Source organism: Pollicipes pollicipes, unplaced genomic scaffold (genome assembly GCF_011947565.3).
Source record: "Pollicipes pollicipes isolate AB1234 unplaced genomic scaffold, Ppol_2.1 Scaffold_7262;HRSCAF=8765_pilon_pilon_pilon, whole genome shotgun sequence".
NCBI lineage: Eukaryota > Metazoa > Arthropoda > Thecostraca > Pollicipedomorpha > Pollicipedidae > Pollicipes > Pollicipes pollicipes.
This window is the reverse complement of record NW_023597055.1, coordinates 18,706,741-18,720,692: the sequence shown is the minus strand read 5'-3', so window position 1 is coordinate 18,720,692 and position 13,952 is coordinate 18,706,741. Positions and strand designations below refer to the sequence as shown.

The 13,952-nt window shown below is 64.2% G+C and overlaps 1 protein-coding gene across 1 annotated transcript; it reads left to right on the top strand.

The window, feature by feature from the left end:
* Window positions 1–402: 402 nt before the first annotated feature.
* Window positions 403–13,952, top strand: LOC119113767 (mitochondrial glycine transporter). Its single transcript, XM_037238009.1, has 7 exons — window positions 403–755; window positions 2,066–2,178; window positions 2,705–2,789; window positions 3,394–3,567; window positions 4,430–4,572; window positions 5,145–5,346; window positions 13,279–13,952. The coding sequence occupies exons 1-7, from the start codon at window positions 726–728 to the stop codon at window positions 13,387–13,389; spliced, it is 858 nt and encodes a 285-aa protein (XP_037093904.1). The 5' UTR covers window positions 403–725; the 3' UTR covers window positions 13,390–13,952.

The following is a 13,952-nucleotide window of genomic DNA, read 5'->3' as shown; positions in this document are numbered from 1 at the left end:
GACATATTCACTCGAGCCATACCATCTCGTCATCGGTCGTGACCTGCACCACGGGAGCTGAGGAGGCATTAATCGAGATCGATGCCAGCATCCAGTCGAGCAAAAACAGCCCAACAAAAGAGGTCATCTTTGAGACACTCAGCGATGACCTTGCCTCCAACCCGTACAAAGCAGAACGCCCCCTCCCCCTCTCTTTAAAAAAATGCGGAAGCCATACGCACCACCGCTCTTCTTGTTTCCATCCAACGGCTGCTGATCGCGCTTCTCTCGAGCGACCAGCCATCTCCCAGCAACCCTCCCGGCCTTCGCCTCCGCGGCCGTTTTTGGCTCCGTCACTACTGCCATCTAGTGGTAGGTTTAAAAAGTGACGGACACTCGTCGGCTGCGCCATTTTCGCAGCTGTATTCGGCGTTGGAGCACGCGGTGGTCGCTGCTGTGCGGTGCGAAGTGTTGGCTGGTCGCGTTGGTTCTCCCCATCGTTCTTATCTAATACCTGTACTCACGATTAATGTCAAGATGGTGTTCTTGTCTGTATTCGGCGAGAAGATCAGGGTGAATTACCGGTTCAGCCCTTTCTACTACTCTGACTTTACCGACACGCACGGAGCGGTGGCGCCTTGCACCTAGAGCGCTCTAGGTGCGTCTCCCGCGGTGACTGTAGCAGAAGGACTATTGTCTCAATCTCGCGTGGTGTCACCAATCCGTGTGGTGTGAGGTCCGCCAGAATGGCCGCCGGACGACGAGACGCAGCAATGGTAAGCGAGGCGAGACGCCAGTGGCACAGCGGCCATGTCAGCGGACACGACGCCCGCGGGTACTTCCGGTCGTGAGCTGATTTGTGTTGATCTTATAATTGATTGGTTAATGCGTGACGTTGAGCTGCGCGTGGTGGCTTTGCTGTGTCGCTGGTTGGAACTGGGTAATTCTACCTCGAGTGTCTCCTGCGTGAGAACATGGTTGGATCACTTCTCCGATGATTGGCGCGCGAAACCTGTTCCCTCGATGCAAAACACTCGCTTATGTGATCTCAGTGAAGCTGGTCACCGGTTACTTCATACGGAACCCACTGCATAGTCCGTGACGTGCGTGAGATTGGCCGATGCTTTAAACTTCCTTACGGGTCACCGATCTCTTCCATGCCTTTGGTTCGACAGTCTGGGCTTGGGGGCATATTATGTAAGAATTGTGGGCTAGTTCAGGGCACCAGGGGCCGTTGCTAGTAAGAAAGTATTTGTGTCAAGTATGTGTCACATTTCAAGCTTGTGTCACATTTCAAGCTTGTAGGGATCTCCCTTCCCCGGGACAGCTCGCCCTGAGCGCGCCTCTGGTCGTCGGCCGCGTGCGCCTCCGCCGACGAGCCGCCTCAAACCGGTTTCGGCCGGTGGACGAGCGGGCAGGCGCGACGCCGTGCCTTAGTGTAGTTTCATCGACCGATACTACGCGGGCCCATGAGCGATGGAAGCGGGGCTGGAAGCGCGAGCTTGCCCCGCTGGCTGGTCCTGCTGGGACCTCTCCGCTGCCGGCGGGCCAGGACCACCTGCGTTGCCGCGACGTCGGGCCCCCATGGCGTCAGCGTCGGATCGCGACGGGTCCTCGCGGCTCGCCGCTCTCGCTCGCCGGCGGCCACGCACAGAAGCCTTGTACACCGTTCGGCAGCTGCTGTCTCCCACCCAGTTAGGCTGGCTAGAAAGCTGTTGAAAACACGAGGAAAGTCCAGTCCCGGCCTTCGCGAACGCGATTGACCACCAATGGCACTGGCTGGCCAGGGGCGTAGCAAGGCCGCAAAAGCGGGGGGAGGGGGTCCTTGCTCGTGCTTCGCGCGCCTGGTCGTGGGATCAACGCTCCACGTCAAAGAAATTTGGATAGAGGTGTGGTCCAGCTCCTGGCTCGTGTACATGTGACGCCGGGGATGATCGCCTTTCTTCGCTGACGCCCCTGACCAGATCTCACATTGCCCAGGACGGGCGCCCGTCAGCAACGCTGACATCTGTGCTACACCCGGCCCCCGACGCGCGTGACACGTGACACATGACACCCGTGCTGACACGTGTGTCTATGGTTACAGTCTCCGCTGCTCAAGTCGTTCCTGGCCGGTTCGTTCTCGGGCTCGTGCTCGACCGTCCTGTTCCAGCCGCTTGACCTGGTCAAGACGCGCGTGCAGGCGGCGGTCCTCAGGGGGTACGTCCGCACCCCTGCCGTGCCGTGCCGCGGCGCCCACTCGGGGTGCAGCTGCGTGTCCGGGCGGTGGGATAGATGGCCAGCTGGGCCCACGTGAGGTTTTTACGTGATTTAGCTCACCTCGTTTCTGCTGGAGTGATGAATGTTCAGGCTGTGGGCGAATGGGTAACGTTGAAATGTGATATTTGCGATGTGGGTATGGACCTTTGATTTTTTCGGGCTTGCTGGTGTGGGGAGGTTTCTCCAAATTGGAAGTGTACGCCAGTTAACGGCGCAGTCTTATTTCGAACTCTATTGTTCTTTTATTATTATTTTTTATAATTTATATCTATTCTTTATAACATTTAACTCTTAACTATTCAACTCTATAAGTTATATATATATATATATATATATATATATATATATATATATATATATATATATATATATATATATATAATATATATATATATATATATATATAATTATTTCTAACTTTGCGACCGGATGCACCGCGTGTGACGGCGGCCGTCTGGCGTTTCAGGAATAGTCCTTCTGGTATGGCCACCGTGATATGGAGTGTGATCAAGAATGAGAGCCCGCGTGCTCTCTGGAAGGGTGTCGTGCCGGTACGTGACGCGCGGCGGCGCCGGCCGCGGTCGTGGCCACATCCCGCCACGTGGCGCGCCCTTGTCGCTGGAGGAGGGGGGGGGGGGGGAGGGAGGGGCTCTCCCGCTGTGGTGGGGTGTTATGTAAGACGATGTGTGTTGTGTGTGAGCGGTGTTTTGCGAGATGACTGGGTGGCCGTTCTGTGTGACGGCTCAGGACAGTAAGCAAGTGTGGGGTCTGGGACAACGGGGTCAGATGGTGGCCACCGGTGTTACGGTCCGTGCTAGCACTGCATTATTTTGCGTGACCTGGATTCTCTATCCTGAACTGAGCTCATGTCTCCGTCTATGATTAATTACCGTCTGAAGGACTGCTGCGCCTACTTGTTCCCGTGCCCTGTGCATCTGTCGCTGAGCCGTGCCATACCTGATGTCTGACCTGACCTGACCTGACCTGATCTGACCCGCGAACTCGCCTGTCACCTAGCCCATAGCCGTGCCCCATGCATAACTCGCTGAGCCATGTCATCGTCAGACCTGACCTGGCCTAACCCAACCTAACGTTACCCGACCCTACCCGTGACCTTTCCGTGACCGCGCCCGTGACCGGCGCCCGGTGCCGCAGTCGCTGACCCGTGTGGTGCCCGGCGTCGGCCTGCACTTCACGGCGCTGCACGTGCTGCGCTCGGCGCTGAGCCACCCGCCGTCGGCGGCCGAGGCGCTCGTCATCGGCGGCAGCGCGCGCGCCCTGGCCGGCGCCGCCACCATCCCGGCCACCGTCGTCAAGACGCGCTACGAGGTGAGAGCCGGCCGCCGCCGCCGCCGCCGCCGCGGGCGGCTGCTGTCAGGTGGCAACCCCGTGGGAAGGGGAGGGGTAGTAGTAGTTGTCATCCGTCGCTCAGAGGTTTTCCTATGTCTCGCGACCGCGTGGTGGTAGTTGGATGTATGGGATTGCCTCGCGAAGCTCAGTTTTGTTCAGACGTAGATGTTCATCAGAATAGGCTACGTGAGATGCCAGATGCCGGTGCCGCTTCTCTGTATCTCCACGCGTTACAAGTTCACGAGAAATCTATTCGGAGCTCTGCCTTGCGCGCGCCTTGTGATCCCTTGGCAAAGCTCACCGCGGCTTCCCGTGCCAGCCGAGCTACAGTGACAGCGATCCGTCGTCGCGGAGTGATTAGTAATTAGCAATTAACACCAGCTGGGGTCTAGCTCCAAGGGCAGGCCAGGGGTCAGCGCCGGGTCACCGGGGCTGGGGTCGTAGAGGTCGTCACCGGGCGCCGACTTAGGCCTCCGGGCGCCAGCAGCGCCAGCAGCAACACCGGGCGTGGAGTCGACTCCGGTCTGGCGGTCAATGACCTCGCACGCCCGAGGCGTGTTCAGCGAGGGGCGGCGGGAACGGGATGGGGGCGGGGGAACGTCCGCAGTAGCGCCGGAGCGGCTGAACTCAATGTGTGATCTCCATGTGAACTCCGTATGAACTCCATGCGGACGAGTGCACAGAGGAGGTGCGCTGGCGGGTCGCCGCCGACGCCGCCGCTCCTGTTCTGCGGGGCGTGCCGCGAGAGGAGTCGAAAGGAAAAGAGAGCTCCTCTCTTGCCGCGAGAGGAGTCGAGAGTCCCCTCTCTCCGCCGCCCGCTGACCGCCTCGCCGTCCGGCAGAGCGGCATCTACGACTACCGGGGCGTGACGCAGGCGCTGCAGCTCATCTACCGGACGGAGGGCGGCCGCGGCCTCACGCGCGGCCTCCTGCCCACCCTGCTGCGCGACGTGCCCTTCTCCAGCTTCTACTACATGTTCTACAGGTGGGTGCCGGCCTGGCGGCGCTCCCGGCCGCTGGCCGCCGCTCGCCCGGCCGTGTGGCGGGCTCGCCGAGGCTTGTGCGGCTGGAGGGGGGCGAGGGAGGGGGAGGTGACCGGCGGAAGGGGAGGTCTGCGGGATTGGTCGGCGGACTGGACACGGTCCAACTGCACAGTGGACGATGCCCCTCTGTGCCCTTTTGGCCAACAGAGTGGTTAACTGCGATCCCGATCGCTCCTTTTGCGTGACAGTGGTGATCACATGTCAGCACCCGCTGTTTGAGGAACAGAACCAACTTATCAGCGGAAGTCGTCCCTGGCATGAATGAAAGAAAGTACCGATTGGGTGTTGGCAGTGTTTGTGTACTTGAGCGTGGTGATCCGCCCGTCCAGCTGCGGAATATCCATGGCGTAAAACGTCCTCTGCTGGGTTTTCCCGGAGTCACGCGCTTTTGCCCGTGTCCTGTACGGCGCTTTGTCATACCATGCCGTGCCGTGCCGTGCCGTGCCTTACGGTGCCGTGCCGTGCCGTGCCGTGCCCCCGCGTCTGACCCGGCTCCTCTCGGGCCGCCCGGCAGCCAGACGCGGCGCGCGCTGCCGGCCGAGGTGACGTCCGGCCGCTGGTCGGACGTGGCCACGTTCGGCTGCGGCCTGCTGTCGGGCCTGATGGCCTCAGTCGTCACGCAGCCGGCCGACGTGGTCAAGACGCGCGTGCAGCTGGCCGGCGTGCCCGCCGCCAGCGGCGGCACGCTGGCCCAGGCCGTCATCCTCATCTACCAGGTGGGTGGTCCGCGCCCCGGCGGCGGGCGGCGCTGGTCACGCGTGTGCCGCGTGGGGGACGTTTGTGTCGCGTGATTGTCCTGTGATGTGTCAGCACAGCGGAGCGCGGACACGGGCAGAGTGCTCCAACCCGCGGGTGGGTTGAAGCACTCTGCTCTGGTCGGCTTTTGGAGGTGGCTGCTCCGCGGCGAGCCCCCCCCCCCCCGCCCCCTGCGTGCAGCCCCGGCTGATAGGTAGAGGGGCGCGGAGCGCGGCGGATCAGTTGCAGGTGTAGGAGGCTGGCGAACGGCGCGCGGGCGGGGCTGATTCTGCGGGTGTTCGGAGTAGCGTGGTTGTCGGCGCTTGCGGTCTGGAGTCGGCATAGCGAAGGCGTCCGAGGATCGGGCGTGTTCGGGTGGTGAAGGTTTGCGACCCCCCCCCCCGCCCTCCCCCCCCCAATCCGACCTCCTTTGGTTGGCAGTCTCCCGCTCTTCCGCAGAGTGCCGGTTGGGTTACGCCACGCTGTCACCACCCGCCCCTGCCTCCCACCCCGCCCCTCCCAGCCGGATAACAGAGGCGCGCCGTGCCGACTAAGCCGGGCCCCAGGCTCGGCCGCTCCCGCGCGGGCGCCGAGAGACGGGAGACAGCCGCCGCCGTCGCCGCCGCCCTCTGACGTCACGGCTCGGTCTGTCGCCGTGCGGACGACGTGTTGGCACGGCGGCCGCCGCCGCGTGGCCGGCGGGCCGGCCCGGGCTGGACCGCCGGCCTGTTGCTGCCCGCCCGAGCACCGACCCGGCGTCGAGCGCGGCGCGTGGCTGGCACTACGGCCGACTCGGCTGCGTCCGACGGACTCTTCCGCCCGGCACGGTCGCTGCTGGTTGTTGGACGTTCGGTGTCGGCGGGCGGGGGGAGGGTTGGGTCCCCGCTGTTGCAGCTGCTTGTTGGCCAGCGGGCCTCCTTCAAACGCCAGGCCGGTACGCTGCTTCCGGCAGCGTGCGACGCTCGGCCTTCCGCGTGCGTTGATGATCGTCCAGCTGTTTCCAGAGCCGGACCGCGCAGGCCCGGCGGCGGCGGGGTCGCCGCTCGGCCCGACCAGGCCGCGCCGACCGCGGGCAGAACACTGTGACGTGTGCCACGGGGTACAGAAGGATGTGGGCGGGCGTATCCTTCCTAGTGCCCTTGCCTTGCGTGGTCGTCGCTTGTGCTCGCTTCTCCTAGTTTTTGCGAGTGTGTTTTCGGTGGCGACGTTTGGCGCACCGTCGGGCTTTCAGAGGTTAGGACGCCGCGTTTTTAGGCACCGGCCGTATGCACCCGAGGCCTCCGAGCGCCGCGGGCGGGCAGTCCTGGGCTCTGTCGCCGTGCGCCGCGTTTTTAGGCACCAGCCTCGTGCACCCGGGGCCTCCCAGCGGCGCGGCGCGCGGCCCTGGGCTCTGTCGCCGCACGCCGCGTTTCTAGACACCAGCGTCGTGCACCCGGGGTCTCCGAGCGGCACGGCGCGCAGCCCTGGGCTCTGTCGCGACAGATGCGTCTTTGCGCAACAGCCGCGTCGAGTTTGACGCCTGGCGGAACACGCTTCGCAATTTCGCCCACGTCAGTGGCTCGTGGGGGCGGAGCAGGAGGCGCAGCCGCCCCAGCACGGGTGGCCGGCGGCGCTGTCCGGCGGCCGCGCGGTCCATCGGCTCCGGTAACGTGCCGCAGACCGGCGCCGGTCCGGTCTGTCGAGCGGACCCAGTGACCTCGGCCGGAAACACGTGACTACACGTGACCGGAGCGAACACGTGCCCACACGCTGGGAACACGTGCCCCGCGCTCCGACAAGTGGACCCTCGGTTTTGAAGCGAAGTCTTCCTTGGAAATGAACTGCTAGGGCGCGGGAGGGGGGGGGGGGGGATTCAGCTACATCGTGTGTTGAAATTGGCGCTCGCTGCTGCGTCTGTGTGTTCGCTGCCGGTACGCTGTCTGAAGCGATCCGCAAATAATGAAATGAGGTGAGGTTCTATTGGCGATTAGCGTGACATGTTCGCGGAACTTAAGCTCTCAGTTCGCCTCAGTAACGCTTTGTGTCAGCAGCCAATAAACACCCTGTCCTTGTTTCGCTCGTGAAGGTCTCGATTCTGACAAAGAGGCGCGGTCAGCCCTGTTGCCCCGTCGCTATGAATGCTTCCGAGCCAACCCTGCGTCGATCTGGGTCAGCTGGTGCAACGAGGGGCCCCCGAGTGGCGTGAGGGCTTGTGACGTCACAAGCCGACCAATCAGGCGTCGAGTGGGCGGAGACGGCCTTGAGCCCGGCTGACGGCCGGCCGAGTGGCGCGCGGATCACCCGTTCTTGGCTGGGCTGATGTATGGAAGTGGCTGGCTGTGTTCACCCCGTTTCAATTGCGCTCCTTGAGCAGAGTCACAGCACGGAGCCGCACGTGATGTTAGGCGGTGGTGCATTGCGCGACTGGAACGCGGCGTGGATCGGTTGAAGCGCACACCGCGGCCGTGAGTCAGGTCGTGGGTTCGAACCTGGGTATCGCCAGCTGTTTTCCGCCGTCTGACGCAATGCAGCCGTTGCCGGGTTTTTCCGCGTTCATGGCCGTGGAAGCTGTTTGCGTCGTTAAGGTATGGCGATTATGGATCGCGACAGCTTCGGCGGACCTCGCAGTGTGTTGGACGACGCGCACGCGACGCCCGCCAGTCTGGACGCAGCCCGCTCTCCGGGCCCGGCAGCCTCCAGCCCCGGGCGGCCCCGTTGGCAGCGGCGGCGGACCGCCGCGCCCTGCTGACCCGGCCACTGCGGTCTGCCGGGGCGGCGTCGGGTCTGGGTCGTGGTCTGCGGCCGCGGGTCTGGGCGCCGGCGGGTCACCGGGGCACTGGCGGACGGCCATGGCCCGTATACCTAGAAGTGGGCTGCCCGGTGACGGCCGGGTCCGGCCATGTCACCTCTGGCCGCCGTCAGCCGTCAGCCCTGCGGCGGCGTCTGCCGCGCGCTGCCGAGCAGCCCCGCTCCCAGGCCACCCACGCGCGGCTCCGCTGCGTACCGCTCCGAGGAACCCGGCCGCTGCTGGAACGGACACCCTCAGATAGTGGCTGTTGGCGTTGGCGGCCGCTGCTAGAAGGCTGTTTTGCGGAGGTCTGGGCTGCTGCGTGGCTCTCACATCAGCTCTATCTGGCGCAGTAAACACCGCGGATTCGCTTAAATGTTCTATTCACGGGTCAGTTGCATTCCTTGGAACGATCCGTTGATAGTTGCCTTCGCTGAACATGTCGATATAATTAGTTATGATTTGCCATCTTCTCGCACCGGACGCTCAATGTCATGACGTCATACAATAACGTCATCCGCGCGTGACTATCTGATATTCTGGAGGTCGACTATCGGTAACAAAGACTCAACCGAAAGGTGCAATTTTACCGTCGAATGGCTCCTGTAGTTGCGTTCCAGTGTGCCTGAGTGTAGGACATTCTACCTGTTCACTGTAGTCGGCGGTACGGGCGGCTCCGGCCGTGGTCCCCGGCTTGGCGGCTCTTGCCGTGGTCCCCTGTCCGGGCGGCCCCGGCCGTGGTCCCGGGCGGCTCCGGCCGTGGTCCCAGGCTTGGCGACTCTGGCCGTGGTCCCCCCGTGCGGGCGGCCCCAGTCGTGGTCCCCCGTCCGGGCGGCCCCGGCCGTAGTCCCGGGCGGCTCCGGCCGTGGTCCCCGGCTTGGCGACTCTGGCCGTGGTCCCCCGTCCGGGCGGCCCCGGCCGTGGTCCCCTGTCCGGGCGGCCCCAGCCGTGGTCCCCTGTCTGGGCGGCCCCGGCCGTGGTCCCCCGTCGGGCGGCCCCGGCCATGGTCCCCTGTCCGGGCGGCCCCGGCCGGGGTCCACCCCGCCGCTGCAACACGGCTGTGCGCGCCGCGTTCTCGTGGTGACGGCCGGGCGGTCACCACCGGCCGGAGGCGGTCTCCGGCCGGCTCCCGTGCCGGCTCGACGGCGCGGCGCGAGGAGTGCGGCGTGGCGTCGGGCGTCGTCAGCTGCGGCGCCTGCCAGGTCAGCGAGGGGGGAGGGAGGGGGAGGGGAGGACACAGATGGCGGGCTGTTGGACGGCGTGTGTGGGGCGAGTCTGAGAGAGCGGGGCCTGTCTGTCAGCCGTCTATTTCCGGCGTGCGGCGATGCCCTGTTTGGCGCACGAGTTGGCCCCGATCTGCCCCTTTATAGCCGGCCAGGGTGCCCCCCCCCCCACCCCGGGCGTACCCCGTGTCGCCCCGTGGACGCCGGCCAACAGCGCCGCCGTCCAGCGGTCTCGGCTGACCTGGAGCGGAGCGCTGCGCGGCCCCCTGTGACCCTGCCCCTGGATTCGGCCTTCTGAAGCCAGCTGTGAAGCCGCCTGGTTTTGTGCCCGTCGGGTCTCCGGCGCCCCCGGCGGGTCTTCCGTACGCCATCCAGTCGTCCTCTCTCGGAGGAGCTCCTTTGCAGTCTGGCGCTGCTCGGTCTCCTCGAACGTCACGCCCGGCATCCGCGCGCCCTCGCGCCGTCGGACTGCTGCCTCCCGTTCTTCCCGGACCTCGCGTTCTTCCACCACTCCGTCCACGCCGTGGTCTGGTCGCCTCGCACAGCCTTGGGCGCGTGGCGCGTACACTGTGCGTCTTGTCTTGTTTCTCACGCCCGAGGTCGCCGTCAGCGCCGCCGGCGTGTCACGCGGGCTGGCTCGACAGCGGGCGCCCGTTTGTCGGCCGTGTTCTCGCGCGTCGGCGGCGGTATTTGTTGTTCCACGGCCGTCCTGTCAATCCGGAGGAGTGCGCCTCGTCCCGCTGTTTGGTCTGTCGGGGTCTGGACACCGCCCCACCCTCGGCATTGGCCACGGCTGTTTTACCGGCCGGTTTTGTGCGCCGAGACGCAGCAGCCGCCCGTCCTCTGTTTACGGCTCCACGCGGCCGTTGGGGGGGGGGGGGAGGGGGTTGGGGGTGCATCGGACTGACGCCAGGGCCGGCCTGTTTGCGCGTCGGCGGCCGCTCAGAGACGAGCGCGGGTCACGCCACCGCCGCCGGCGTGCCAGCAGGCCCTGCGTCGCCGCCGGCACGCCGCCGACCGCAGCTGGCGCCGCTCGGTCGGCCCGGCTGCGCAGCGTGGCGCTCGTCGCCACGTCATCGGCCTCGCGGCGGAAGTGCGCAGATGGATGCGGCCATATGGTTTCTACACGTGTTTCGGTTGTCCCTGACCGTGCGCAGTGCACACCGAGTACATCAGCGCAAACTTAAATCTCGCGCCACTTCTCCACCGCTCAGCATTTGCGCGCGCGGCGTGTGTCCGCCGTCCGGGGACCGGCCGTCCGGTGTCCGCCGTCCGGGGACCGGCCGTCCGGTGTCCGCCGTCCGGGGACCGGCCGTCCGGTGTCCGCCGTCCGGGGACCGGCCGTCCGGTGTCCGCCGTCCGGGGACCGGCCGTCCGGTGTCTGCCGTCCGGCGTCTGTTGCAGCTGGCGGCGCGGGCCCGGGTCTCCGAGGCCATGCGGTCCGGTCCGTTCTGATAGCTTGTCAACCCTCCTTCCTGGCCTGTCGGCTGGCGATAGCAGCCACCTGCCGCTCGGCAGGCGGCTGCCGTACATACGGGAGGGTGTGGTGACCGCTGCGGACTGTCAGGACTGACGTACTGGGCCCAAGGACCGTCCAGGACTGACGTACTGAGCCCAAGGACCGTCCAGACTGACGTACTGAGCCCAAGGACCGTCTAAGACTGACGTACTGAGCCCAAGGACCGTCTAGGACTGACGCACTGTGCCCAAGGACCGTCCAGACTGATGTACTGAGCCCAAGGGCCGTCCAGACTGACGTACTGAGCCCAGGGATCGTCTAAGACTGACGCATTGTGTCCAAAGGCCGTCCAAGACTGACGCTCTGAGCTCAAGGACCGTCTAGGACTGACGTACTGAGCCCAAGGACCGTCCAACCTGACGTACTGAGCCCAAGGACCGTCCAGACTGATGTACTGAGCCCAGGGATCGTCTAGGACTGACGCACTGTGCCCAAAGGCCATGTACTGAGCCCAGGGATCGGCTAGGACTGACGCACTGTGCCCAAAGGCCGTCCAGGACTGACGCTCTGAGCTCAAGGACCGTCCAGGACTGATGTACTGAGCTCAAGGACCGTCTAGGACTGACGTACTGAGCCCAAGGACCGTCCAGACTGACGTACTGAGCCCAAGGACCGTCCAGACTGACGTACTGAGCCCAAGGACCGTCTGGGACTGACGTACTGAGCCCAAGGACTGTGAGTTTGCGAGGTCTGGCGTACAGACTGCTTCAGAGAGCTGGTGTGTTGGCGACTGCGCCGCGGAGGACTTGTGTACCGAAGGACTTGTGTGCCGGGCAGTTTGTGTCTGGCGCCCGCTCCGCATATACACAACCCGTCGCTCCAGACCGCTACGGCCGTCCAGGGGCTGTGATACTGCCATTCATCCCGCGCGCCTGGCACAAGCGTCGCGGGTTATCAGAGCCTGTACTGTGGGCTTCGCTGGCGACTTGTGGTCCTCAATCATACCATCACCGCTCCCGAGAGAGAGAGAGAGAGAGAGAGAGAGAGGAGAGGAGAGAGAGGAGAGAGAGAGAGAGAGAGATGAGGAGAGAGAGGAGAGAGAGAGAGAGAGAGAGAGGAGAGAGAGAGAGAGGAGAGAGAGAGAGAGAGGAGAGGGAGAGGGAGAGGGAGAGGGAGAGGGAGAGGGAGAGGGAGAGGAGAGAGAGGAGAGGGAGAGGGAGAGGGAGAGGGAGAGGGAGAGGGAGAGGGGAGGAGAGAGGGAGAGGGAGAGGGAGAGGGAGAGGAGAGGGAGAGGGAGAGGGAGAGGGAGAGGGAGAGGGAGAGGGAGAGGGAGAGGGAGAGGGAGAGGAGAGGAGAGGGAGAGGGAGAGGGAGAGGGAGAGGGAGAGGGAGAGGGAGAGGGAGAGAGGGAGAGGGAGAGGGAGAGGGAGAGGGAGAGGGAGAGACTCGGAGCCCCGGCAGCTCCTGTTCTGCTCGTATTCGTGGTTGGAGAGCCTACACTGATTGGTGTACGCCAGCCTGGAGCTCACACCGGGCTGTGTGGTTGTTCAGCTTGGCACCGGCCGGCGGCGCCTGCCATGAGAGGCCAGCGATGGGGATGGGGGTAGTGTTTTGGACGGGAGGGGACATGGATGTGCTCCCATTGCGGGACTGTGGGGTGCGGGTAAGGGGGAGTCTCGTACGCTGTCCCATCTTCGCTGTGCGTGAGACAGAACACAGCAGGCACTCTACGCGGGGTTGTGCGCTGTTCCGCTCTCCCACCGTGTGACCTGTCCTCGTCCCTGCAGCAGCTTTCGTTGCGCCATATCCCGCTCGTTGCATAACAGAACCCCTTCTGTCGGCAACCGGTCGTTTTTCCTCTTATCCCGCTTGGACCGAACCCCCGTCTGTCGGCAACAGGTCGTATTTCCTCGTGTTCCACTCTAACCGAACTCCTGTCTGTCGGCAACAGGCCGTGTTGCCTCGTGTTTCACTCTAACCGAACTCGTGTCTGTCGGCAACAGGCCGTGTTGCTTCGTGTTTCACTCTAACCGAACTCCTGTCTGTCGGCAACAGGCCGTGTTGCCTCGTGTTTCACTCTGACTGAACTGCCGTCTGTCGACAACAGGCCTTGTTGCCTCATATTTCGCTCTGACCGAACGCCCGTCCGTGGGCAACAGGCCGTGTTACCTCGTGTTTCACTGACCGAACTGCCGTCTGTCGACAACAGGCCGTGTTGCCTCGTGTTTCACTCTGACCGACTCCTGTCTGTCGGCAACAGGTCGTTTTGCCTCGTGTTCCACTCTGACCGAACTCCTGCCTGTCGGCAACAGGTCGTATCGCCCTGTGTTTCACTCTGACTGAACTCCTGTCTGTCGGCAACAGGCCTTGTTGCCTCGTGTTTCACTCTGACCGAATTCCTGTCTGTCGGCAACAGGCCTTGTTGCCTCGTGTTCCACTCTGACCGAACTCCCGTCTGTCGGCAGGAGGGCGGCTCGCGCGCCTTCTTCGACGGCCTAGCTCCGCGCGTACTGCGCCGCACGTTCATGGCGGCCATGGCCTGGACTGTCTACGAGCGCGTCTCCAAGACCTTCTAAGCGCGCCGTCGGCTAGCTAGCGAGTGGGATCGCGTCATCGATCGATCCCAGACGAGACACCGCAGCACGGTGGGGTGACCCGAACATGCAGTGAGGGACGCACGACTCCCCTGGTCGTCACCCGAGAGAACAAGATCAGCCGTTCGGTTTGGGCGCGCGGCAGGACCGCGTCGCTATGACAAGACAACCAATCAAAGGAGACCAGCCGCTGTGCGGCGGTCGGAGCACAACCAATGGCAACGCATGTGCGTCGCGAGCGCCAATGAAATGAGGACTAGCCGCTGTGCGACCGTGTTGCTCCGCCAGTGAGAGCGCACCGCTCCTCAGTCTTCACACTGGGAGGAGCGCCGCCGCGGAGCCGCGCAGGCGGATGGGCGTCGCGCGCGGGGCGTCGACGGCGGCATCTTGCGCACCGGACCTTGGCTCGAGCGCAGCGCGCGTCTGCGGCTGTGGCGGAGGCGGACTGATGTGCCTCGCTCTTGCGCCGCGCCAAAGTGCGCACGATTCAGGCCGGCGGAGGCGAGCGGTGCGCAGAACCCTGTGTTTGTGTGTGGGGGTGGGCG

Excerpts from the sequence above, each read along its gene's own strand:
- LOC119113767 (XM_037238009.1), top strand. The coding sequence starts at position 726 with ATGGCCGCCGGACGACGAGACGCAGCAATG. Across the intron at positions 2,179-2,704 it reads CAGGCGGCGGTCCTCAGGGG|GAATAGTCCTTCTGGTATGG; the intron begins GTACGTCCGCAC and ends CTGGCGTTTCAG. Across the intron at positions 4,573-5,144 it reads TTCTACTACATGTTCTACAG|CCAGACGCGGCGCGCGCTGC; the intron begins GTGGGTGCCGGC and ends GCCGCCCGGCAG.